The sequence below is a fragment of the Enhydra lutris genome, unplaced genomic scaffold (assembly GCF_002288905.1).
Source record: "Enhydra lutris kenyoni isolate GAN:26980312 unplaced genomic scaffold, ASM228890v2 scaffoldscaffold21, whole genome shotgun sequence".
Taxonomy (NCBI): Eukaryota; Metazoa; Chordata; class Mammalia; order Carnivora; family Mustelidae; genus Enhydra; species Enhydra lutris.
This window is the reverse complement of record NW_019154105.1, coordinates 27,422,616-27,449,606: the sequence shown is the minus strand read 5'-3', so window position 1 is coordinate 27,449,606 and position 26,991 is coordinate 27,422,616. Positions and strand designations below refer to the sequence as shown.

Genomic DNA, 26,991 nt, shown 5'->3' with positions numbered 1-26,991 from the left:
CCTATTAGGACTGTTAATTTTTAAAATTTGATTCTTTTGGTTGATAGTCATTGTCTGAAGTTACATAATTGTTTCCTTCCTAATGTTTGGGCCTGTTTTATCGTGGTACTCTATACCTAGGGTAGGTTGGGGACATGGACTTTGACCCCTTCCCCTGCCTCCTCCCCCACTTGTTACTCATTTTTTTCTTTTATCATATATAGGTCACAGCAAATGGTAATTACAAAACAACAAACAAAAACGCAGGAAGCTTTATCCCAGTCATCCTCTGTTGATGGTTGTAAGAATACCAGATCATTTAGGCATGCTGTTTATTAAGCAGACTATGCCTTTTTTGCACAGCCAGGTTTGGCTTTTAATACAGGATAATAGGGTTTGCATGTCGTAGAGGAGAGTGAAACCCAGTCAGTGCTTTACTGTGGAGAGTCATTTGATCATGGAATAAAGGTGACTTAACCTAGCATTTATCCTTTGGAACTGAAATATGAGCAGAAGAAAATTTTTATGAATCAGTTAGTGCTTTCCTAAATACGTTCTCTGGAAAGCATTTGATTTTTACCCTTAATATCTATTCCTTAAGGATGTGAAATCTATTTTAGATTTCAAGGTCTGTTACTTGCCCTGAGCACTAAACAGATGAACCATAAATTCAATATGTGTTAACTTTTGTGGATTTATCTTTTAATGGCATTTTGGTCTTTTTTTCTCTGAATTTGTGTTTCCTCCTTAGCTGCTTCTTTCCTTGGTGAAGCTAAAGAGAAAGTATACGTGTTGCTGCTTTCTTTTTCCTTTTGGTGATGCAGTGATGAGGTGATGAGGACAGTGGATGTGGAAATGGAGAATCCCTGACTGTATTGTATGATTTGCGAAATAAACCTTTTAGCCACATTGCCTGTGAACTGAAAGTTCATATGTAGAACCTAGTCTTAAATGGTCTTTTTTTTCCACTATATCAAGGTTATCTTTGACTGTCATCATGGACACCGGTTGATGGCGTATGAATATAGAAATGCCATCATAGGCTGTAAAGACGTACCAGGCCACATGCCTCAATCACAGAAGTGGCCCCAACTTGGGAGTTGGGGTTTTGGGGCTTGACTTGGACCAATGGAAATTAGGGACCATTTTAGATAGCGGTGTGATATGGAAAATGATGTTAGCGAATGTAGTGATAATTGGTCTCTTTTATTGGACACTTAATATGGTCTAGGCATTATAATGGATGTCTGCCATATCTAGGAATCATAATCTCATTTTATAGATAAGAGCGGTGAGATTTAGGTTAAATAACTGGTAGACCTGAGATTCACATCAGCTTTTGGTCTTCACAGAGAGGTCGTAAATCGAAGTGGTATTTTGGCTGTGATTTTTAGTACAGGACTCTGTGTGTGTGTGTAGAAGGATTTAGAAATTTTAATTCATTCAGTTTTTTTTTGTTTTTTTTTTAAGGGGGGGAACAGAGGGAGAGGGAGGAGTTTGGTTTTTTGGTGTTTCTTTTTTTGTTTTTGTTTTTGTTTTTTTTTCAGATTTTATTTATTTGTTTCACAGAGAGAGATAGCAAGAGCAGGAACACAAGCAGGGGGAATGGGAGGAGAAGCAGGCTTCCCACGGAGCAAGGAGCCTGATAGAGGGCTCGATCCCAGGACCCTGGGATCATGACCTGAGCCAAAGGCAGACACTTAATAACTGAGCCACCCAGGTGCCCCAAGAGAGAGAATCTTAAGCAGGCTTCACACCCAGCCTGATGCCAGGCTTGATCTCTTAACCCTGAGACCATGACCTGAGCAGAGATCCAGAGTCAAATGTTTAACCAACTGAGCCACCCAGGGGTCCCTCATTTAGATTCTTTTATGTGAATTTCAACAGTTGAATTAACATCAGAGTGGTGAAAAAGTATAGCATGGGGGTGGGGCATCTGGAAACCTGGGTGCTTGAATGATCTTTGGCAAGCCCCTTATTCTGTGACACCCCCCACCCCGGTGTGGCTTCAGTGAAGAGAGAATCTAATCTAGATCCTTAAATTTCTTCAGATTTTAGTTTTTGGGGGGGGGGGGGTGGGCAGGAGTTTATTTCAGGATTTAATGCAGAGATGATGATGGAGTGTATCATTTGTCTTCTGATTTTGAAACAGAGAGTACGAAGAAGGGGAGGTTATGGTGTGGTGATAATGTGGGTCAGTCACATTAAAGAGTGGGGCTCTTTGTGTTCAGGCCCCCCAAAGCCTCTTGTGGATCAGAGAGCACGGTTGCTCCTAGCTTTAGAGACCCCATCAATGTTTACTAAATATACGCATAAGTAAATAAACGCACACACATATGTTCACATACTCCAAATGCTTTCCTAAACGTTTTCTGTGCAACTGCACTGATTAAGATGGAAAATCATGATTCTGGGCCACATTATGTCATCATTTACCTTAAGTATGGCTGAAGCATTCAGATGCTAAACAAGTAACACTTGCCTTTAGTCAAGCCCGTTTAGGGTCTGAGGCCCTGCTCTGGTTGTCTCTCAGCCAAAAAATCTGGTTAGTTGGGCAGTTCTTGATGGCTGTGAGCAGAGCCTCTGGCCATCACTGCCACCAGGTGGGTCCAGCAGCACACCTGTGTGTGTGTGTGTGTGTACGTACGTGCCTGCTGCTCCTGACAGTGACTTGTGAATGCCAGGGGCTCTGCTCTACTGGCCTGCCCAGACCTGGATTCCTGGCACAATTTTGAAAAGAAAGTAAAGCTTTCTAAATACTGGCAGGGAAGTCCGCTTGCTTTCCAGCCTCCGAGCAGCAGCCCAGAGTCCAGCCCAGCACAGACAACTTGTAGTGTCTGCTCTTTGGTCTTTTCTTTGCATCTAATACATGTCCCAAAGAAATTGTTCCAGTGAAAGGCGATTTTTTCCCCCCTTTTTTATCAGAATGGCCTAACTTGGGGGAGTTACAGTATCTTTTCAAGGTTACTTTCAGACTAACTTTTCTGATGGTAAAGGAACTAGTATAAATCTTGATATTTTATGAAAATACTCTTTGATGTTTATTCAAATATAAAATGGTTTGTAGACTTTTAACTTATATTTATGTAGCCTCATATGTGTGCAAGCGACAAGAAACATTTGAACTTAGAGATTCAAAAGCCTAACAGTTGAACGTTTTATGTTGTGTGGGATTCTAAGATGGGGATATGATTGAGCATGTGATCCTGAAATTATTAGAGACGATGGGGGATAACGTTCTTGGATTTGGACAGGTTTATGAGCATGATTTCTGCTTCTGCGTTCCTGGGTTTGTGGCATTTTTTAATCTTGCAGTGCAAGTAACTGTAGGCTCCATCCCTGGGCTCTGGGCTCCTGGCCTCAGCTTGCAGTGGAGTCCTTTGATTTGTCTGTGTTCGTTTGATGGTAGGGGAGGGACTTAGGTTCCATTTTTGCTCTCTCTTGTATAAGAGCCAACAAAATAAATATATTGCAAGAAATGCCAAATGGTTGAGATGCTTTTCTGTACTTTCCTGTCCAGGAGCTTGCTTTGATACTGTATTAGTAATTCCGGGGAAGAGAAAGGGAAAAGGAAAGAGAAAGAGAAAGTGAACATGTTTCTTCTGAGATCTTCTATTTGTGTGACTTTAATTCGCTAACATTATTGACATTTTTCTCTTACATTCAGGTTCATTGCTGGTAGGATTTTACAACTACTGAGGGATTTTTGTTTTTCCTTACTGTTCACATGAAAATTTCATGAACTTAAACATTCGGTTGGGAATTTGACTTTATTGCCAGACTCTATTTCTAAGAGATAGGTCAGTAGTTGCATGTTGTATTTTATTTAATAAGTATCAAATTAATGGAGAATACCATTCAGTGGTATCCAAACATTTGTTTTTCTTCACTTCTGAGTTTTCTTCTTTTACACTGTTTTGGCAGCCTGGGAAATAAATGACACTGAATTTTCTTCTTTTTCTTTTAAAGACTTCCAGCTGAACCCTCATCTCTCAACACTGGCAAATATTCATAAGATCTACCACACCCTTAATAAGCTAGTAAGTCAACCTCTTAAAGACAAAACTACCAGCTGTTTAAAGTAGTTGTTTTACGTGTATTTGGTAAAAATTTAGAGAAGATTATGAAGATACTGGCTGTTTATGAAAATGTTTATGAATTTTCATACTTGCTGTGTGGTGTGTGATTTCTCGGTAATAGTGAACATATTTCTTGCAGAATCTAACAGAAGACGTTGGCCAAGACGATCACCCAACAGGTATCTGTAAATGCTTACACTACTTAATTTTAAATAAGCCTTGTAATATAAAGTTATGAAGGAGAAGGACGAGCCGAGAATGCTGTGTGTTGTAATACACCAACAAGCTGTTACTTGGTTGAGATGTTTCTCAGGGTGTCTGAGGGGAAGCCATGTTCTAGCTCCCTCCCAGCAGCGCATCTGTTGTGGGGCTCTGGCTTCTGTCAGAGTAATTCAGTCCCTTTAAAGGGGCTGGGAATCCTCCCTAGTGGCTTCACAGTACTGTTTCTTTACTCAAGTATTTTAGTTTATATTAAAAACTTACTACGGTGATGCGGTTCGAAAAGTATCCCACAAATGGTTATTGAATGGAGATGACCGATCATTTGATAGATGAGTAGAGTGTTGGATGTATGTGTTGTATAGGTCTTGAGGATTTATGAATTGGAAAATGGAAATTAATAATTACAAACAGTTCTCTAGACCTGTAGTTCTTAAACTTTAGCTAGCTTATAGCCCTCTAGGGAGGGCGTGTTAAAACAGATTGCTAATCTCCTCCCCCAGAGTTTCTGATTCTGTAGACTGGGGCTGGGGCCCCAGAGCGTGCATTTCTTTCTTTCTTTCTTTCTTTCTTTCTTTCTTTCTTTCTTTCTTTCTTTCTTTCTTTCTTTTTTTTAAGATTTTATTTATTTATTTGACAGAGATCACAAGCAGCCAGAGAGGCAGGCAGAGAGAGGAGGAAGCAGGCTCCCCGCTGAGCAGAGAGCCCCATGCGGGGCTCGATCTCAGGACCCTGGGATCATAACCCGAGCCGAAGGCAGAGGCTTTAACCCACTGAGCCACCCAGGCGCCCCTAGAGTGTGCATTTCTAACAAGGTCTCAGATGATGCTGGTGCAGCTGGTCAGAAGACCGCCCTTTGAGAACCACTTCCCCAAACTGTTGCTAATCTGAAGGTTCAGAAACTTGGACTTGATCTGTGGTTACTACATCTCCCAGCAAAAATCATTAAAATGTATTTAAAGTTTTTGAAAATGACCATGGAGTACAGGCTTGTTGGTGAATTTTGAACAGCACAAAAGCGAATGGAATAAAAAGTGACAGTCCTCGTCTCCCAGTCCAGCCTTCCCCCATTATGCCGTTTAATATGTGTTCTTTCAGACAATTTTATGTATGCATATACTTTTATAGTACTTTAAAAATTCAGCATCTCTAAGATCATAATGTACATATTACACAGCATCTTGCTTTTCTTTTCATTTAATGGTATATCTTGGAGGTTTGGGGATTTAGAACTCTCCTACCTTCTCCTCCAGGTTGGTTAAAACCAGTTGAAAATTAGGTGTAAGATGGAGATTGAAGTAACAGTTTTGTTGGAGAACACAGCTCTGGTGTGCAGCGAGAAGGCGGAGGCTTTTCTGTGTTTCACCTGAGTGAGATAGCCTGACGCCCAGTCACCGCCACAGCCAGATGAGCCCAGGCCGGCGCACCTGCTGTGCCCCCTCCGGCCCGCCGGTTATGACAGCGGAGGAGTGTGAGCTTCTGGCAGCAGACCAGTGTGAAAGGGAGTTCAGAAGGGGCTGGGCCCCTCTGCTCAGCTCTTTCTCCCTGGACCACTAATTAGATCAGACACTCCTCCTTCCAGGGCAAGGAGTGAGAGAGGTGGTGGGGGGTGGGGGGTGAGGGTGGGGGGCAGAGTCTGTGCTAGGAGTGTTCTAGAAGGCCAGGCCACAGAGGCTCTCTTCACCTGATCTTTCTGTGTCAGTAAATCAACTCAAGGGCAATCAAAAGCAATTTGCTTAATACATTTTGAAAACAACGTGTGCACGTGGTTTTAAAAGAAATGTCGAAAAGGTATAAACTAAAAAAATGAAAGTTTCTTTTCCATTTTATTACCCCAGCTGTCATCCCCTGTTAGCAGTCTGCATTTGACTCTCTAGGGGTAACTCTTAGATTCTTGTTTGTCTCCCCAATGATGATGGTATCCCCCCTAACAGTATATATTTATATGTGCCTCTTGTGTTTGTCACTCAGTGTATCTTGATCTTTTTCTAGTAGCACATTTATAAAGCATCTGCTTTATATTTTCATGTCTCTGCATTTTTAAAGTTCGTGGATCTATCATAATGTTTCTGCAGCCTCCTACTGATACACATTTAAGTCTCTTTGACTCGGCTGCTCTCAATTATGCTGAAATAAAATTTTCAGGGCCAGTTTTAATAGTTCAGAAGTAAAGCACGTTTCTCTCCAATTCTGAACTGATACATTGGTGGGCTCTGAGGAGTTTTTTAAACTTCTGAGTTCACGCAATTTTGATTGAAAACTGAATTTTGTGTTGGTACAGCCTTGAGGTTGTCTCTTCTTTAGCAGAAGTAATAAAACCTCTTAAGTTCTGAATTTTGTACATTATGTAGTTAACTCTGAACTTTAGATTCAAATGAGTATTGTTACTATAGTAATTTTATGTCTAAATATTTAACCTGAATGTGGCAATTTAAAAACTGGAAACTATAATTAAGAAAATGAAAGTGGAAAATGTATCTGGCCTCATGCCTCCTCTCTCACCCTTGGGGACAGAGGATACGTGTGCTGTTTGGTATGTAACATGCTGGTGCAATGCCTGGTACCTCGTACGTGCCCGTCAGTGTCAATTAGCATTAGTAATTTCTTCGAATAGTCCCATTTCATTAGCATTTCCCCATATGGTTATAGCATCACTTGTGATTACCATACCTGACAGAATGTGCTTTAAAAATCAGACATTAAATCTGTTATGTTTGGAAATCTGAGAACATTAATCACCGTAATGCTGCTTTGAATCTTTTTGGCTCAGCCATAGTCTCAGCAGTCTCTATAAGAAACTGTACATGGAGGAGCCAGTCCTAAGTCCAAGAGAGGCTGTTGTCTTCCTGCTCTGTCTCTTCTCACACTTTCCTTTGCTGCTTTCGGTCTTCCTCCCACCAAAAAAAGAAAAAGAGAGACAGACAGAGTTCATCTTGGACAAGTAGCCCCAAATCCAGATTATAGGGAATGAATAAGAAAAACCAAATGGAAGGGACAAAAAACAACGAATGAGGAGAAAGATGACAGATATCCAAAGTCAGTATTTAGAAAGGAACGGCAAAATTTTCTTGTCTTAAATAGGGAAAAAGTTTCCCATTTAGACACAAATAGTTTCACTCAGGCAAGCGAGTAGTTCAATGATCTGTTCAAGGACATGAAAGAAAATATTAGGTACTAGAAAGGTGTTTTGAAATGTAATCTGTTTATCAACCGAAATCACTATGTCTTTGTGACATTGTTCAGTGACAAGTGAGGCGAAACAGCCATATGAAAAGTACTGAAGTGGCAGAATGAGCTTTGAATGTTATTAAGTGAAACAAGGTTATAATAAACTCAATAAAACGAAAAATTAGTGAGATTTTTTTTGTGTTAGAACATGCATTTATGCTGTTAGGAAAAGTCAGACAAATTCTCTGATTTTATGGATCTCTTGAGGCCCCAAAACAAAAACATTCAAAAAGAAAAGGCAGTGGAGCACCTACTTAGATACTGTTTATTAAGAATAACAGGTTTAGGGATGCCTGGGTGGCTCAGTCGGTTAAGTGTCTGCCTTAGGCTCAGGTCATAATCTCAGTGTCCCTGGGATCTAGCCCTGCATCAGTCTCTCTACTCAGTGGGGAGTCTGCTTCTCCCTCTCGTGCACACACTCTCAAATAATTACAATCTTAAAAAAAAAGTGGGGCGCCTGGGTGGCTCAGTGGGTAAAGCCTCTGCCTTCATCTCAGGTCATGATCTCAGGGTATTGGGATCGAGCCCCACATTGGGCTCCCTGCTCAGTGGGGAGCCTGCTTCCCCCTCTCTCTCTGCCTGCCTCTCTGCCTCCTTGTGCTTGTGCACTCTATCAGATAAATAAATAAAATCTTTAAAAAAAAATAAGTTTAGCTAAATTATCCTCAAAACAGCAAGCAGGATAGTCATTAAACAGCCTTTGGTCTGATCCAGGTGAACTCGAGTTGCTGTTTAAAATAGATTTTGTGGGACCAACTATTAAATAAGCTGAAGGATGTTGGCAGTATTTCTGATTGTTTAATGTGAAAAGACTTCACCGACTACCCGATTTATTTGAAAATATAGACAGTGAATAGAAGATTTCATTTGTTCTATTTAGTACCTGAGATCACTTTGGATCCACTTTAGTGATCCGAAGTTCTTTTAATACTAAATCAAAAATAAGTGAACCTGAACTCAAGTCATAACCCTTGGGTAAAAAATACAAGCAATTTTTATTGCCTTCTTAAGGACCACACACACACACACACACACACACACACACAGACACACACCCCAGCATCAGGGTGGATTTCACACTGTCCATCTAGTGTAGAAATACTGAGACTTAACGCCAGGACATCAAGATGATATTAAAGAATGTCAGAGTTTGTGATTGTTAGTTGAGATTCTTCTCCCCCTCTTCCTCTTTCTTTATTATTATTATTATCAAAAGGCTTTTCTTTCCTGTGTATCTGCCGAATATTTCTCATGATATAAGATGGATCTTTAAAATCTTTTTCATTCAGTGCTTTCTCTTGGATGATTGGCAAAGAATGAAAACTTGTACCTGTGATCATTTCAAGTGAATTTTGGGATTTCTTAAAGTTCCTCTATGGAAGTTGCTTTTTCTTTGTTCAGCACTTATTGATCTAGGAACTTTTGGGTACTCAACTCTATAGGTCAGTTTTCTCATCTGTAGAATTGGGACGGTAATAATATCTCTCAGACTTGTGAGGATAACTTTAAAAATGCTTCAGAGTTATTCTTTAAAATGTCCGCCTTTACATTTTGCCTCGATCGATAATGTCACATTGATTGTACTTCCATAGCTACTTCTGGGGGTTAAAATAGTCCATTATTTGAAGTAGACAACATTTCATAACATTTTTATAAGTTGTTTTTTTAGTTTAAAGTTTAATTGAAGTGGATTAAGTGATATAAATTCTGAGTCAGTAAAGCCAAATTTTAATGACACAAATAAATAAAAATTTATAAAATATTCATTTAAGTGATTATAATTTTTATTATAAAAAGACATTACAGAGGTATTTTAAGAAGCAAACATTCTTGGGGCATCTGGGTGGCTCAGTCGTTAAGCATCTGCCTTAGGCCCAGGTCATGATCCCAGAGTCCTGGGACCAAGCCCCATGTCTGGCTCCCTGCTTGGCAGGGAGCCTGCTGTTCCCTCTCTTGCTGTATCTTTCTTTGTCAAAGAAATAAATAAAATCTTAAAAAAAAAAAAAAAAAAACATTCTCGAATATTTTTGTTTAAAAAAAGTCTTACTTGCCAGGCGACTTAAAGTTGAGTACTTATTTTATTGACAAATGGAAAAAAAAATTCTGAAATGATGATATACTGTCTATTCATTGGTATTTTAAATATCTGGAAAGGCACTGAGGAAACGTACTTTTTTTTTTTTTTTTTTTTTTTTAATTTTTTTTAAAAGAAAAAGTTAAAAAGTAGGCAGAGAGGCAGGCGGGGTGGGGGGGTGCGCGGGGGGGATAGGAAGCAGATTCCCTGCTGAGCAGAGAGCATAGTGCAGGGTTTGATCCCAGGACCCTGAGATCATGACCGGAGCCGAAGGCAGAGGCTTAACCCACTGAGCCACCCAGGTGCCCCTGTACTGACTTTTTAAATAGAATTTGATTTACACATGTTTTAGGAATGCTTATTTATTGAGAGCCTACTGTAGGGTTCTCAGTAATGTATATATTGGCTGCTGTGTATGCACAGGTGAACCAGATGGGGCCCTCCAAGCCAGCATGTACCTTTGTGTGTGCACTTACAAACCCTCGGTGTTGCCCTTGCTCAGGTAGACTCCCTGGAGCTCTGTCGGGGTAGGGGGAAGGGAAGCAGGTTTGGCGCACATAAGCCTTGAGTTGTGTGCTCTCTGTGTATTTTGTTGATTTGGTTCATGTGGCAAAGTGTATTGTAAGTAAACTTGCTTTCCTCAGCATTAAAAAATTGCTTCATGTAGCCTGAAACTTTTCCCTGACATTACGGGGTCTAGGGTTCTACCTCTGGAGCTATGCTTTATGGCCCTTTGTATCTACACTGGGGGATGAGTTTGACACGTCTTTCCTCTGGGGCGGGGTGAATGGGTCAGTGAGCCAGTGAGGGCACTGGGAAGGTGAACAGACGTTTCTTGGTGAAAGATGGCCCCATGTAGCCACTCGCCTATGCTGGTCATTAGACTAGAGCGATCTAAGCAAAAGCCGAGCTAGAAGATAAAAAATTTTTTTTTTTTTTTTTTAAAGATTTTATTTATTTATTTGTCAGAGAGAGAGAGAGAGGGAGAGAGAGCAAGCACAGGCAGACAGAAGGGCAGGCAGAGGCAGAGGGAGAAGCAGGCTCCCTGATGAGCAAGGAGCCCGATGTGGGACTCGATCCCAGGACGCCGGGATCATGACCTGAGCCGAAGGCAGCCGCTTAACCAACTGAGCCACCCAGGCGTCCCAAGAAGATAAAAATTTTAATCAAAGAATAAAATGCCGAATTGGGGCTCAAATAGGAGTGCATTTTACACAACGTGAAACTTTTCACAGAAAACATTCAGCAATAAGGAAGAAAATAAGAGAAAGTTGAACAAGTGAACTTAAGATGTTTGTATGTTTACCGAAAATAGGATACCCTTGAAAAGGAGGCCTCAGCGAAGCTAGACGTTGTGCCAGTGTGTCTACGAGGAAGCAGATAGCAGAGGAGCTAGTGGCTTAACCTTTATTGGTGAATGTTGGTGGAGACATTATTGTAAACAGTGTGCATTATTCGTGGGCTGAGGGGATATGGTGCGTTTTCCTCCGTGTTCCGCAGACACTGGTGTAAAGGGGTGGTTATTGCCGCATGAGGTGCTTAGAACCAACCCATCCCCAGTACTGGTTGGAAATGACTTTTTTTTTTAAGAGGGAGAAGGAAACTGAGCAGAGTGGAAGGGGGCAGGGAAGGGCAGGAGGAGAGGGAGAGAATCTTAAAACAGATGCAGAGCTCCATCTCATGACCCTGAGGTCATGACCTGAGCTGAAATCAAGAGTCTGATGCTTAACAGACTGTGTCACCTAGGCGCCCCGACTTCTCTTTATAAATAGACATCAAGGAGCAGAAAGTGAGCTTTGAGGTTTAAGACAGACCACTCTTCCTTCCTTCCTTTCTTTTTTTAAATTGAAGTGTAGTTGACATGCAATGTTGTATTATTTTCAGGTGGACGACATACTGATTTGACAATTCTATACGTTACACGGGGCTCCCCAGGATAAGCGTAGTTACCATCACTCACCCTTATAAGGTTATTACAATATTATCAACTCTACTCCCTGTGCTCTACTTTGCATCCCTGTGACTTACCTATAAGTGGAAGTTTGTACCTCTTAATCCCTTTCACTTACTTTGCGCATCCGCCCAGCCCACATCCCCTCTGGCAGTCACCAATTTCTTTGTTATTTATGAGTCTTGTTTCTGTTTGTTTGTTTTTTCATTTTTTTTAAATTTTTTTAGATTCTACATATATAAGTGAAATCATGTGGTGTTTGTCTTTTTCTGACTTACTTCACTTAGTATAATACTCTCCAGGTCATCTGCGTTGCAAATGGCAAGACTTCATTATTTTTTAATGGCCGAATAATATTCCACTGTATGTATACCCCATATCTTCTTTATCCATTCATCTATTCCTGGCCACTAAAGTTGTTTCCATTCTGGGCTGTTGTAAATAATGGTGCACCCAGCATTGGAGTCCATGTAGTCTTTTCAAATTAGTGTTTTTGTTTTTCTTGGGTATAAAGACCCAGCAGCAGAATTGCTGGGTCGTAGATATTCCTATTTTCAATTTCTGGGGGGACCTCTGTACTGTCTTCCAGAGTGGCTGCACCAGCTTACCTGCCCACCAGCAGTGCACGATGGTCCTGTTAGCGCCATGTCCTCGCCAACATGCGCTCTTCCTTGGACACACTGTTTCCAAGCCGTGTGGCTGGCTTTCCAGCCAGGCGGGACACACTGTTACACTCTGCAGACCTTACCCCAAAGCGTTCATGGACAAGAATAAATCTTTTTTTTTCTTTCTTTCTTTCTTTCTTTCTTTTTTTTTTTTTTTTTTAAAGCTTGGGTCACTGTGAAACTCTTTGGACCTTTTTGTACGCTTTAGTGTTATTTATAAACAGGACCATTCTATAGGGAAGACGGGGTGTGTGCGGTGGTGGGAGGCTCTTTCCCCACCTTCCTCTTCCAGTTGCCGCTGCTGTTGCTGGGGTCAGAGATACCGTCTGCCTTTTGTCTCCAAAAAATTCTCCGTTGCCATCCTTGCACAGGATCTGGGGAGCTGGAGAAGGGTGACTGCGGGTTGTCTTTTTCGTCCTGTCTGGGGTCTGCTTCTGAGCTAGAGGAGGAGGCAGGATCCTTGAGCTCATGCATCGTTCAGTGCCTGGCACTGGGCAGCCGCCCCGTTCGGGCTGTGGTCATGGTTTATGACAGAAGAGGTGCTCTCGGCCGCTTGGTGCCTGCAGCACGTCGCCCTGGGAACCTAGCACCAGGTGTGAGCCTCACTGTGAACCAGGATTGAGGTTCCAGTCCTGATCAGCGCTCTTCTTGGGGCTGTGACCTATAGCTACGGACAGCTCTCTCCCTGCCCTCAGAGCAGGTTTCTAGAAAGAGCTGCCGTGTGCCCTGTGCGGGCTCCCTCACCCGCATCCCTCTGCAGCCAGGCCCGCCAGAGCCTGACCTCCATCCTCGCCCCCTGCTGCTGTGGGCCCTTCATCCCTCAGTCCGGTGGGGACCTCCGCTCCTTCCTGAGCTGACCTCGGCTGCCCTGGACCACACCTCCAAACCTGCTCTCCTCCTTTGGCTTGTAAGTCTTGATGCTTTCGGAGTGTTTCTCCCCGCCCAGGTCTTTCTGAGCCCTTGTGCATCCACCCTCGCCTGGAGCTCTGTCCCTCAGAGAGGCGACACTGCGTAGTGGCTGAGCGCGGGGACTTCGTGGCACAGCTGCTTGGCTTCTGTCATCTGCTTTACCTGCTGCTTTCCGGCTGGGACTTAATCTTCATTAAGTTTCTTCATCTGTGAAAATGGGGATGCCAGCCATGCCTACATCCATGGTCGCTGCAAGCACTCGGGGCTCTGGGGTCTGCCTGAGCAGCGCGGACATCCCTCCGTTCCGGCCGTTAGAACGCGTGTCTGTTTATACCCCTGCCGTCTCTCTACATACAGTGTTTGGCACCGAAGCACTTTCAGGGCGTGTGTTTCTTCACGAAAGTCCCAGGAGGGAGGCATCATAGTTCTTGCTCTTAAAATGGTGAACCAGAATAGGTCAGTGATGGACCAAGCCACATAAACTTACTCACTGAACGCAGATCATTCGAACACCAGCACCCTTCCTTAAGCTCCCTCTTGTCCTCTGACTCAGGGAGAGCCCAGGGCCTTCTACCAAGGGACTAGTGGCAGGAGGAGAGACGTGGGGGTCCTGAATTCACCCCTCAGCGCTTTGGGGACCTTGGAAAACCACTTGAATGTCCAGGCTTTGGTTTTTCCCATCTGTCGAGCAGAGATAACAATCTCTACCTTGCCAGACTGACATTCGGGGTTAGTGTGGGACCCAGATGGCATATCTGGTAGCACCTGTGCCAGGATGGACACATTTTAATTATCTTATAATTGTTTTGTAAGTTGTAATGGCTTTAGACAGTCCAAAGCAAGACTGTCTGGGTTTGAACTCCAATTTTGCCACTTAACCTAAGCTCTCCCTGCCCCCCATTCTCTTATCGGCGTGGGCAGTAATGAGGATTCTCTTTTCATAAGCCGCCAGGTAGGAGGTTAACAAGTGAAGACATCGTTTAAGTGTTAGAAACCGGGCCTGGCTCACCCTTAGGTCCCTGTACGTGTTCCCTATTGGGATCATCTGTTAGTACATTTTAGTATCTTTTACCAAATGAAGGTTTGCTTCTGAAAATCCTGACCAAAAGTGGCAGAAGCAGACTAAAAATCAGTATGGAAATTTTGCTCAAGATCCTGTCAGGCTTCTGTCCAAAAAATCTAAATCTTGTTTTTCGGATATCAGCTATCCCTTGAAGCTTAACAGTATTGGGACTAATGTGCTTGTTTGTGTTTTAGATTCAAGGTTACTGGTTGATCTGACCTTGCCCAATGAAATACACAAATGAGATAGCAGTGCAGTTCCCTTTGAAGGAACACTGACCTGTGAAAGAGACCGAAAGCTTTGATGATTTACATTAGTGTTTTTGGAGAGTAAATGGAAATCATGATAACTTCCGTTTCTAATGTGTTTTTTCGGGGCGGGGGATATTAACTTATTCGAGTCATCGCTAGGTTTATTTCTTGACGATAACATTTTCCCAAAGAGGAACCAAAAACCTTTTTTTTTTCCACCTTAGAACATTTACAAATAACATCAAAACCCTTTACAGTATAACCGCGGACGTTCTTAATTTGGCGGGTGGCGTGCTCTGGGGATGTGGGATGTTGCTAAACTGGCTGTTGTGCCCTGTGACCCTTTGTCCCTAGGAAGCCTGCGCTCGTGCAGCTCTTCAGACTGCTTTAGTAAAGCGATGCCACCGAGGAAAAAGAGAAGACCCGCGTCCGGAGATGACTTATCCGCCAAGAAAAGTAGACACGATGGGTATGTCGCAGAGCCAGTAGATCAGACTCGATGACGTGTATCAAAGAGGCACACTTTCAGAGTGTAATTATCTTGGGATATTTATTTTACGTGTGGGTTTATGAACGAAATCCAAATTAGGTAAGTCGAGTTCTTAGAAATTGAACTTTTATCTCGGTCCGTTGAGCCACCAAAACTGGTGTAGAGTCTCTTTCTTTCCTTTCAAGGGCTTGCCGTCTGTGCCCGTTGAGGACCACAGGATTGGTACGTATCTGTCCTCTAAGAGGGTCTCACCAAACACAATCACAGGAATCCATAATTGCTTTCACGAGGGCCCCCAGGGCCCAGTGGCTGGGGGAGCGCCCGGGGGCCTGGCCGCTCTGAGCCTGCTTGGAGTGTTAGCCGGGCAGACCAGTCTCAGATGAGTGAGAATTTCTTTAGAAACCGTGAAAAATAAGACCCTGCAAACCACTTCTCTTTCAGAGAAGTGGTTTTGGTTTTCACAGAAGTGGTTTTGGTCACTCCGAAAGTCAGTAGACTTGTTTATCTTAGGCATCTTTAATCTTTCATCTGGATTTTCATGAGTCATTGGGAACAGACATCATAATTTCAATCTTTTCTGCCTTTTTTCCACTTTCCTCCATTCTGGCTTTGTAGGTTACTTCACTCATGGGCCTGAATATTCACATCTATGAACCAAGGGGATTTAGATGAGATTTTTCTGTTGTTTTCTTGCCATGGGACTTAATATGCTCTTCCTCATTTGGAAGGATAAAGAACTCGACTCTGAAAATGGGCATCCCTCGTCCTAGCCCAGATGAGCAGCAAATGTGATCTGTAAGAAGGTAGCAGTGACTAAGACAATCACCAGCAAGGTTTCGACCAGTGATTTTCAGCTTTGGGAAGCCAGTCACTTGATACTTCTTTGGTGGTGTTGATGCTCTGGTCATGGAGCTGTTAAATGATAATAGTCACATGGAGTTTGTGACTCTGTCCACCGCCCTCGTTACTTCTCACCACTCGCTGGGATAACTCCGTATGAGAAAGCTGCTTAGAAACCGGTAGCTGCATTGCGGGAGGGTGTGATGTCTTCTTGCCGATAGGATAGCATTTCACTGGCCACCCAAGGGGTAGGGGTCTGTAGCTTTGGCTGAGTTTCATTCTCGGTCTTTTCAAAAAAAAAAAACAACCAACTTTATTTACATACCGTAGCTCTCATCCACGTTAAGTGTACAATTCAGTGATTTTTACCAAGTAGTTAAGAGTTAACGCAACCATCACACAAACCAGTTTTAGAAGATGTCCACCACCCCAGTGAGATCCCTGAGGCCCATTCACAGTCCCCCTCCCCAACCCCGTTCTCACCCCCAGATGCCCACAACCCCCCATTTAGCGGCCGTGTACAGATTGGCCTTTCCTGGGCATTTCACGTGAGCGGTGTGTTTGTGTCACGCTTCTTTGACTTTGCATGTTGTTTCTGAGGTTCATTCATGTAATCACATGTATCGGTATCTTTTATTTACCAAATAGTACTCAATTGCCCTTTTTTTTTTAATTTTATTTTTCATAAACATATAATATCTTTTTATCCCCAGGGGTACAGGTCTGTGAATCGCCAGGTTTACACACTTCACAGCACTCACCATAGCACATACCCTCCCCAATGTCCATAATCCCACCCCCCCAACCCCCCTCCCCCCATTAACCCTCAGTTTGTTTTGTGAGATTAAGGGTCACTTATGGTTTGTCTCCCTCCCAATCCCATCTTGTTTCATTTACTCTTCTCCTACCCCCTTCACCCCCCATGTTGCATCTCCTCTCCCTCATATCAGGGAGATCATATGATAGTTGTCTTTCTCCGATTGACTTATTACGCTAAGCATGATACCCTCTAGTTCCATCCACGTCGTCGCAAATGGCAAGATTTCATTTCTTTTGATGGCTGCATAGTATTCCATTGTGTATATATACCACATCTTCTTTATCCATTCGTCTGTTGATGGACATCTAGGTTCTTTCCATAGTTTGGCTATTGTAGACATTGCTGCTATAAACATTCAGGTGCACGTGCCCCTTCGGATCACTACGTTTGTATCTTTAGGGTAAATACCCAGCAGTGCAATTGCTGGGTCATAGGGTAGTTCTATTTTCAACATTTTGAGGAACCTCCATGCTGTTTTCCAGAGTGGTCGCACCAGCTTGCATTCCCACCAACAGTGTAGGAGGGTTCCCCTTTCTCCGCATCCTCGCCAGCATCTGTCATTTCCTGACTTGTTAATTTTAGCCATTCTGACTGGTGTGAGGTGGTATCTCAGAAATACAAATCAAAACCACAATGAGATACCACCTCAATTGCCCTTTTTTATGTAGAGTACTTCGAAGCCATTCAAACATGGCAGCGTCCTCTGTAGGTCTCCATGTTGTTGATCGGTTACAGTCCGTGAGCTGAGAATGTCTCGGCCCAGGATTGGAAGCTCTCTGTTTGAACCATTGGCCAGTCCCACCTTTGTTTCTGGGTAGTGTGGCCTATAGAAGAGATACAAAACTGGGGGGTTTGCTGTTTCAGTATCTTGATACCCTACAGCCATGCTCCGTATGAAAACCCAGAATCTCTAATCGGGTGTATACAGATATTCTGGTGAATGTCTAGGTCATGAATAAATTCTTACTAAAATGTACTTGTGTATGATCTTTGTAATATATAATATGTAAACTAAAACTATATTCTTAAGTGTTGACATATATATATATATATATATATATATATATGCATACACATACGTGTTTAGGCAATTTATACATAGATGAGGAAAAGAAAAGGTATATAGTCGGAAATTTTCTGTTGAAAGGACTACTTTAAAGATCCTGCCTTCTCTCCCTTCCCCAGATGGGGAACATCTTGGTTCTTAGGTCCCAGTCGTCACAAAATACAGAACTCCTGCAGAGTCAATATTGTAGGAGCAGGCTGCTGGGCTTCCTGACTTGGTTCTGCAGCTTATGCTGGATGTTTCCATACCAATGGGGCATGACAGGAGAGGGGCCGAAGCCAGGCTCCTGTACTTCTCTCTTCTGAGTTTTTTTCCCCTTAGGCGCTTGGACATAATTTTATGTTTCTTTTTATTTGCTTAATATTCCCTTGACGTGTCCAATACCGACGGGTTCTTCCTTAGACTGCGTTCTGTGCCCCCCCCGATTTGTAAGACCTGGAAGGAGAATTTAATGCAGAGACAGGAGTGAGTTGTAGGGTCATTGCTGGGAGGAAACACCTTAGCCAATTCTGGCTGCGTCTCACTATATCATTCTGTAGGTTGTTCTGGCTCGTGAGGTAGAGGGGAGTATATTAAATCAGTCCTTACTGAGTACTTGTTAATCAGAGCAAAACTTGTATCAAGTATTTACCATTTAATTCTGTTTTGGGTCTGACTGTGTTTAAAAGTGTAGTTACAAAAGCTGAAGATTCCACGTGCAGGAAGCAAAATGTTTAAAATATACTGGAAATACTGGTTGAATAGATGTCTGGTTTGGGTAAAAGAGGAAAAAACTGTCTGCCACTTAAAAGAAACTCCGCATCTTTAAATAATTGCAGACTCCTTTCTCCATTTCTAGCATGTATAGGAAGTATGATTCAACCAGAATAAAGACGGAAGAAGAAGCCTTTTCAAGTAAGAGATGCTTAGAGTGGTTCTACGAATATGCAGGTAGGTCCTCGTTCAGATGATCTGAGGCTGTAAGGACTGCCTTAGGAAAGAGTGAAGAATTTAAAAATGTGTACTTTTCTAATGTGGTATGTGTGCCGTCTCTTCCTGTTTGAGGGAGGGAACATAGTCGAAACAAGTCACCAAATGTCCTATTTATAGCCAGCAGCTAAGCCAAAGAATTCAGAACACTAGAAGGGAACTGAGAAGATGAATGCACTTGGGAGAAATACTCGGGATTGCTAGGAAACCTACTTAGAATGCTGGTGGTGGGTGACTCTTTGGTTTGTACATCAAAGTTAAAATAAGCTTTGCTGCTTTGAACCCTTATGTGCAATGGAATTTCTTCTATTAAGTGTCTATTTTGAAAGCTCATTTGGCAAAAGTTTGTTTTGTCATTTAAAGTGTCTCAAATTCCGTCCTGTTTTTGCAGCTCACAATAACTGGTTGGATAATATCAGACTGAAATCCAGGGTGGCTTGTCACTGTGGCTGTGTGCAGGGTAAAAAGAAAAGGAGTATTTCCAGACGAGTTTGAGCTGAAGGCTCTCCTCCCCTTCCTCTTTGCTGTGTTTCTGGCCCTCTCCTAGCCTGCGTATTTGACAATTTCAGCCCCTTTCAAACCGATTTTCCTGTCCTCTGTCTCTGCTCCCAACTAGGTTTCATGGACCTCCTGTGGTCTTACTTAAAAAACAAAACAAAAACAAAAAACTGAGCAGATCGGACATGTCATTCCCTAACACTCCGTTCCAGCCTCACCTCCTGCTGCAAACTCCGTGCTCCCTGCAGGTTAAAAGACCGCTCCCGGACTCGCTGCCATCCCTCCACCTGGAGGGTTTCCTCTCTGCTCTGACATCTCACAGCTCTTGCTGGTCATCTTTGAAGCCTCGTCATTAGCTTAATAGCCTTCTTTGTACTGACCCAGGACATTTTCATAACTGGTTCACATACCCTTTTATTACGTGTCAAAGCGAGGGTTCCTCCTGTTGGTCTGATCTGCTCTCCCCCCGCCCCCCGCCCCCCTGCACCCCATCCCCTACCTCACCCTGTTCGTTTTCTATTAAGAACCTTGTGCCTTTGGCCACAGAAGTTGTTCCAGGGGCTGGCAGGTAACTCAGGCCAGGCCAATCTGATCAAATTCCCTGGGATTTTCAGATTGAAGCTAGGAGAAGAGCATTTTCTCTCCTGGGTGGTAGACTTGAAAGGACATGATCCTGTTTCCCTGTAGGTCTTTTGATTTTCCCGAGCTACTCCGATATCTTTCTAATGAATTCTCCTTCATTGCTTGAACTAGTTGGAGCTGGATTTTGTTTGCAGGGCATGGACCTTAGTACAAATACTTACATAGTATTAGAATGTATGTGTTTCCATGTTACATCGAGAGAAAGTGAATCTCTCGAAGACATTTTGTATTCCTAGGAAAAGCGGTTGGCCCTTTGCCAGGTGTTTGATACTTGGGTGCTGAATGTGGTCTTTTCATATTTATATTACTTTGATTATGAAGGTTTTTTGCTTTCTTGTCTTGGTTCACATTGATTTTTATGGAAATAGGTTATGAAAAGGAAAAAGTTTTGTCTTTTAAACAGACAAAAAGTACACTTAATTCTGCCATCAGAGCATAGCTATTTTGTGTGTGTGTGTGTGTGTGTGTGTGTGTGTGTGTGTCTTTCCAAGCAAACATCATTTTTTCATGGTATGGCCACATTTCTGTGTCCTTTAAAAAGGGCAGGCTACAGTTTTCCTTCTTGTTTGCTTTTCTCTGGCTCAGGAAGGTGACATTTGGGATAAAGATTAAGCCACATTCTTTAGGTTCCTTGAAATCCCTGCCAGGTGGTTCCTTGCAGTTCATCTCTGCAAACAGTTTTTGTGGGTGCGGCCATCCCTGTTTTTACTCCCCTCCCCCATTTTGTCTTCTTTTCCTGTGTTGGTAGGGAAAATGGCTTGAAATTGGGTCTAATGAAGAGCTCCAGCTGATACCTGCTTTCCCTTCTAATATCCCATGCACATGAATAAAAGCTGTAGATCATTATTCAAGAAAAGCAAATGGTGACATGACCCAGGGCGACTGTCAGGTGGTGCTGTGGGATGAGTCTGCGGGGCGGGGGGGTGGGGGGGTGGGGGGATGGCAGGCTAGGAGGCTGTGGTGGGGCAGGGGAGGGGATTGGGGCACTAACTAGCAAGAGGAAGGCTTTAGCACCCATGGTGAGTTCTGTTTCCTTGGGAAAGAGCAACTGGCATGGGCTTGACTCCTTGCACTCTCATCTGGGGTGGGTAGAGGGGCGGTAGGGGCCTTTGTGGTGTAGTCATCTCACTGGGGTGCCTCTTCCCTTCTTCCCAGAGTTCATTCCTCCTTTACACTGTGACTAGGGAACATTTGAAAGCCACATCCCAGCTGGCTGCAGGTCTCGCCCACGAAGGGGTAGGCTGGCCATCTTTTCCGGCGGTGTGGCTCGGCTGTGGGGTTGGGGAAATCAAAGCCAGAGAAACTACCATCTGCTCAGTCCAGCTCGCCTCCCTGGTGCCTCTGGAGGCCTTGGCGGCTCCTCTACAGGGGTTAGTTGGTGGGGGACCGAGAGCCAACAGAGTGGACCCCTGGCTGGTAAGGGCCAAGCTCCCCTGGTGCTCTGAGAAGGGGTTTTTTAACATTGGTACACATGCTGTGGTTCCTGGGGTGCCCTCCACTGCCCCCTGCTCAGTAACAGGGCCTTGCTAATCAGGTTGTCACTGGACGAAAGTGCTTGAGATTACCTGTCCCCCACTGCCCATGGCAGACCTCCATCTGCAACAGGAGTCCCAGCTCTTTCCATTAGGATGAAAAATAACCAGTGTTACCTGAGCAATTGACCTGATAACGTCTACTTTCTGAAGTCTATCTAAGAATAAGGAATTAAGCCAAACACGTGCCATTGTCGAAGTCAGAGTTACAAGGAAGCTCACATATATGTAAACCATAGAAGTTTTCCCAAGTCCTGACTCCAGGTCCTTAGTTTCTGTTTTGGATTAAGTTCTATGACAGGATTGTGTTTGGGTTTACCAGAATGAGATTAAGGACCAGGAGCAGATGCTAAGTGACCAAGTGATCTGTCAGCAAGGGAACAGAGGTTACAGGTAAGGTAAGGGACAGTGTGGCCTCATTTGCCTCAGGGATGCAGGGTCATGGCATTATGGAAGCTTTCCCCTGAGGGCCTGAGGCCACCATGAAAAAGGTTAAATATATTTATGAGGGGCCCCTGCTTAGGATGGTGGGGAAAGTGGGGGGGCTACTTTTGTTTTTAGAGCGTTGTCGGTATATCTGCTTTCCAGATATATCTCCACTGGCTTGTTACCAGGGCAATCCACAGCTTAGGATTTTCGATACAACTTTTAAAAATCATCTCCTTCATGCTTCACCTCTAACCACTTCGTGTCAGCCAGTTCTGTATTCAGAATGAAGACTTCTCAGTTCTTAATGGTGGAGTTAAGATGGCTGAATTCTACGTGTGAATTGATAAATTCCTGATCCCAACGAGCAGCGTGATTACAACTAAATCTCAGTGCATGCACGAGAAAGACCATGGCTAAAAGAGAAAAATTGTTTTAAGTAGCAGAATTATGGGTATCTTTTAAATAATGTTGATTGACAAGCTATATTTTACGGTTTTTAGGATAAAATACTACTTTGGCCAGAGTCATGCCCCTGCAAGGCATATGGTTAAAACTTGCTCTTTAGAGACAACAGAGGCAAGTATTGTAGGTAATAGGACAATGGCATCGCGTAGAATCTGGAGGAAAGGAAGAACCCTGGAGAACTTAACATGATAGCCGCGCGGTATATGTCAGCAAACCTCCCCTGAGGGCCTGCTGGGTGCCAGGCTCTGGGGTGCACTCAGGCTAACAGACAGACCCGAGAAGCATCGTCTTTGGGCTGAATACTGGCAGAGAGAGGCGTCAGTGGCCAGTCTGGAGGGTGGACAAGGTCAGCCGGGACCCACCAAGTGCCTGTGCACAGGCCTGGGGAAAAGGAGGCACCTTACAAGGCTCAAGGCTCACGGTTACGGCAGAAGAGCACTTTCCAGTTGGGAGGAATGGAAACCAAAGACAGGAATTTTAAATGAATTATAAAGTAACTTTTTCTTTCACATCTGCAACTACCTCTCAAGGGGTCCTCCCAGTAGTGACCAAAAAAAGGCATCTGTTCCTAAGAACAAAACCTCTTAGCATAATAGGAATGGGTGGATATTTCCTCACAAGAAGAACTCTTCTTGGATCTTGTCGCTGGAATCTTTACAGTAGTAGAACCATGGCCAGGACAGTGACCCGTACACACGCTTCCGTGCAGGGAGGTGACGGAAGACAGGCCACTAGCAGAGCGCATGTGCGGGTCCTCGCCTGAGCAGACCACCAGGTACGCACGGGGACCAAAGCGAGGGGCAGGATTTACAGGCCTAGTGTGAACCCTTGTGTGTCAGCAAACTAATAAGTGATTTCATTGTGTATTTGCTCATACCTAAGTCTGAGAGCAGAAAACACCTTTTTCTTTTTAGTCTCCTTTGCCCTGATTTTGTCTATTGGAGCGTTTTCCCATGTGGCTGTATTCCTGTGTCATTTGCAGAATATTTACGTGCTGCCCACGTGTGGGTGTCCACACCCTCAAAGCCAGAGCTTGCAGCCTGTCAGGTGGTAAAATGCTGAATGTGTTTTCATTTGAGTGAAGAGAGATAAGGGTTCTCACCCCTGGCGATGCTTATTTGCCCATGTTTTGGAAATGATGAGCCAGTGCTGTTAGACAAGAGATGGAAAGAATGGGGAATAAGTCATTGGAAAGGAGCAGGCAAAAACGAACATTGGCTGGAGATGAAATGATCAGATTCTCCCTGGAAAGCCACGGAGAACTTCATGGACGAACAGAAACAGCAAATAAACATGGACCTATTCCATGCCTGTAGAATTCTATAAGCAACTTATTTCGGGAAGGCTATTTAAAGGACTGTTTAATAAATGATTGTCTCTGAGGAGTAGGGAAGGGTTGGAGGGGAAACTTGCTTTCTAATTTTTTTTCACTTTCACTTTGACATGAACTTTTATATCATGTGTGTGTATTAATGTAGCAAAACATAACTGGATTAGAAATGCAGTTCTTTTATTTGGATAATAATTTTTATTATTGTCTTAATATTTAAGTATTATTTAAAGATTTCAGTATTTAAATTTTTGTTTCAACAATAGCTTTTACCCCAGTCATCAAGATAAGTAAATTAGGACTATGTAGAAAAACGTGTAAAGGGGCGCCTGGGTGGCTCAGTGGATTAAGCCGCTGCCGTCGGCTCAGGTCATGGTCTCAGAGTCCTAGGATCGAGCCCCACATCGGGCTGTCTGCTCAGCAGGGAGCCTGCTTCCTCCTCTCTCTGCCTGCCTCTCTGCCTGCTTGTGATCTCTCTGTCAAATAAATAAATAAAATCTTTAAAAAAAAAAAAAAAGAAAAAGAAAAACGTGTAAAATAAAAAGAGAAAAAAAGAAAATCCCCAAAAAGGGGAACGGATTTGAATATGTGAAACAAAACATTTTGTAACAAAACAGCACATTTGTGATGCGAAGGAGAATAACAACATGCAGAGAAAATATTTGCGGTGGCCACATTACAAGGGAAGGGCCTGAGTTTGACTTGAGGGGAGCCAAGGCTTTGAAGCAGGGAAATGACATAAGACTTTCCAACAAGCCCTCTAGGTGATTTTAATATTCATTTTATGTTGAGGACAGCAACCTTATACATTTATTGTTGTTTATTATTTTTTTTTTAAGTAATCTCTACATCCAACGTAGCACTTGGACCACAGCCCCAAGATCGAGCGTTGCATGCTCCGTGGATCCTGCCCCCCTAGGCACCTCTGTATATCATTATTTTGTATTGAAATTACTCCTGGCTGGCTCGGGTGGTTACGCATGCAACTCTTGATCTCCGGGTTGTGAGTTCAAGCCCCATGTTGGGTGTACAGATTACTTAAAAAAAAAAAAATAAAGAAGAAAAAAAAAAGGAATTACTCCTATGCTCTGTCTTCCTTCCTGGAGGGCAGGGCCCATGTTTTCTCCGTCTTTAGCAAAGGTCCACCGTGTGTCAGGTCAGTGTTACCTGGATGAAACAGAGCTATGAAGATGGTGGGATTCTGCAGGGCTTGCTAGATCTAGGGGCTGTGCAGAGATTGTAGAGGGACTCCTGTATTCCACTCTTCACTCATTCATCCAGTACGCTTTCTAAAAGCACCTGCTCCGTGACAGGTGGGGTGCTGAGGGTCCCTTGGAAGTACATAGCTCTTACTTTGGAGGAATCACGAGGGAAAGACACAGGAGCCAGGACTTAACGCAGATGGGCCGCATGTGAGAAGATGCTCCTGGGATGGCAGGGTCACAGAGGACTGCCCCTCCCAGTCTCTGCAGGGGTGCGGTGGGGGGGAGTGGAGGACTCCCTGTCTGGTTTCAGTCTTCAGGACTGAACGAGCCGGCCAGCTAACACTGGGAAGGGGGAGAGGAAGACGGGCTGAGGCCACAGAGAACAGTCTGGTGTTAGGTGTGTGGCAGGACATGTGTGCCGAGCAAACCACAGGTAAGTGTTTCTGGGTCTCAGTTTTTATTCATTGAGGACTGCTTATTGATTCATTTCTTTCTAAGAAGATTGAGCTGAAGGTGGAGAGATGGGAGGCTGAAGAGGAAGGGAGGCTCTAAATCCTAGAGAACCTTATTGGATATGCCAGACTTTGGACCTCATCCTCGGGGAGTGGGGAGCCACTGAAGGGCTTGAAGCCAGCATGGGGTTTATGTCTGGGATGGCTCCTTTAGGTGGCTGTGCGCAGGGTGGGTCGGGGGATGCGGGGCTATGGAATTCAGGAGAATCCCAAGGAGACTGCTGTGGTCATCTGCATGGGAGAATAAAGCCTGAACAGGCTAGCACAGGATAGGTGCGCCTCAGAAATATTTGGAAAGCAGAATTGGCATGGCACCTGCTAGTTGACCGGACGTGGAGCATGTGGAAGAAGGGAGAGGTCAAGGATGACTCCCAGGTTTCTGTTTTCTGGTGGGGCCACCAGCTGAGAGGGACTACGGGAGGATAAGCAGGCGTGGCATGGAGAGATGATCTGGTCAGTGAGGTGGTGGCTGAAAATGAAATGCAGGAGGTGGCTCAGGGCAGAAGATGAGTTCATCTGTGGCCGTTCGACAGGACGTGGTAGACAGTCCCAAGCTAAGAGGGAAAGCGTGGGCCCGAGAGCTTGAGTGCCCTTGCAACTTCCTTGGCAGAAGGTATAGAAGGGACTAGGAAAGGTTTCAAGATGGAACTCCACACGTCAAATTTAACATGTTGGGAGGAAGCAAAGGAACACATGAAGAGGCCAAAAGAGAAGTAGGAGGAAAACCAGATGAGAGAGGGTACTTCCAGAAGCTGTGGGCAGAGGCAAACTTTGTGAAGAAAGAGCTCCAAAGTTTCAGATAGCACAGAGAGTTCAGATAAAAACCAGTTGTCTGTTAGATTTGGCAGTGAAGGTGTTGTTGGTGACCTTGGCAAGAAGAGCTTCAATAGAGAGAGAGGAGCAAAAACTAAATTGCAGTGGTTGAAGAATGAATGGGCAATAAAGTAGAGCTAGAACATGTAGGCAGTTCTTTTAGGAGGAAACAAAGCTGAAGCCAGAGTGGGAAGAAAGAGGCTTTATTGCCTTATCAAGAACAGAAAGACTGCTTGCTTTTCTCCTACGGAAGAGAAGCAATTATGTTATTTCCCAGTTAATTTTGTAAAGAATGTTATGTGGTTCTCGGGTTTCCAGAGATTATTGTATATATTGAAATTATCACCAAAATAAGATAGAGCTATGAGCTCCTTGAAAGAGAAGGAGTTGAACTCAGGTAGCCTTATCTCTAGACGCAAATTATTTGTAGCCTGTGTCCTCAGGTTGGAAGACGTGGCAATAAACTGACTTAAATCATTGTGCAGAGCCGAATTCTTTAAAAAGTAATGGAAATTCCAGAATATTTTCTAGTTTATACTTGGTGACTTCTTTTTTTCAGAAAGGATTATGGCCTGTGTTACTTGATTTTAGTTTCCTTTAATCATATTTTAACTGTATAACACTACTATAGGAGTAATAGTGTACCTGGTAAGATTAAATTTATATAAGGTTTCATTTCATCACAGGTACTGATGATATCGTAGGCCCTGAAGGCATGGAGAAATTCTGTGAAGACATTGGTGTCGAACCAGAAAATGTAAGTGTAGCCTATTAAGGTAGGCAAATCAGTTGACTATTTTCCTTACCTCTTTTGTCCCTTGACAAATAAAGCAACAGTAAAAAAGTAACGGTGTGTGTTAGTTTTATGAGGCAATCTAGGCAACAAGTTCCAATCTAATTTGATTTCTAAGCAAAATTTTTTTTTTAATTTTTTTTTTTAAAGATTTTATTTATTTATTTGA

General features: G+C 43.4%; 1 protein-coding gene across 2 annotated transcripts in view; it reads left to right on the top strand.

The window, feature by feature from the left end:
* Positions 1-26,991, top strand: part of LOC111149001 (defective in cullin neddylation 1 domain containing 4) — a 70,296-nt gene that overhangs the window by 16,224 nt on the left and 27,081 nt on the right. The window contains exons 2-6 of one of the 2 annotated variants that reach the window (XM_022505870.1): positions 3,949-4,019; positions 4,198-4,237; positions 14,773-14,887; positions 18,473-18,564; positions 26,716-26,786. In XM_022505870.1, the coding sequence (XP_022361578.1) occupies positions 3,949-4,019; positions 4,198-4,237; positions 14,773-14,887; positions 18,473-18,564; positions 26,716-26,786 (389 nt within the window). Of the gene's footprint in view, positions 1-3,948; positions 4,020-4,197; positions 4,238-14,772; positions 14,888-15,051; positions 15,131-18,472; positions 18,565-26,715; positions 26,787-26,991 lie in introns of those variants that run through there. The other variant, XM_022505871.1, reaches the window with a different exon arrangement.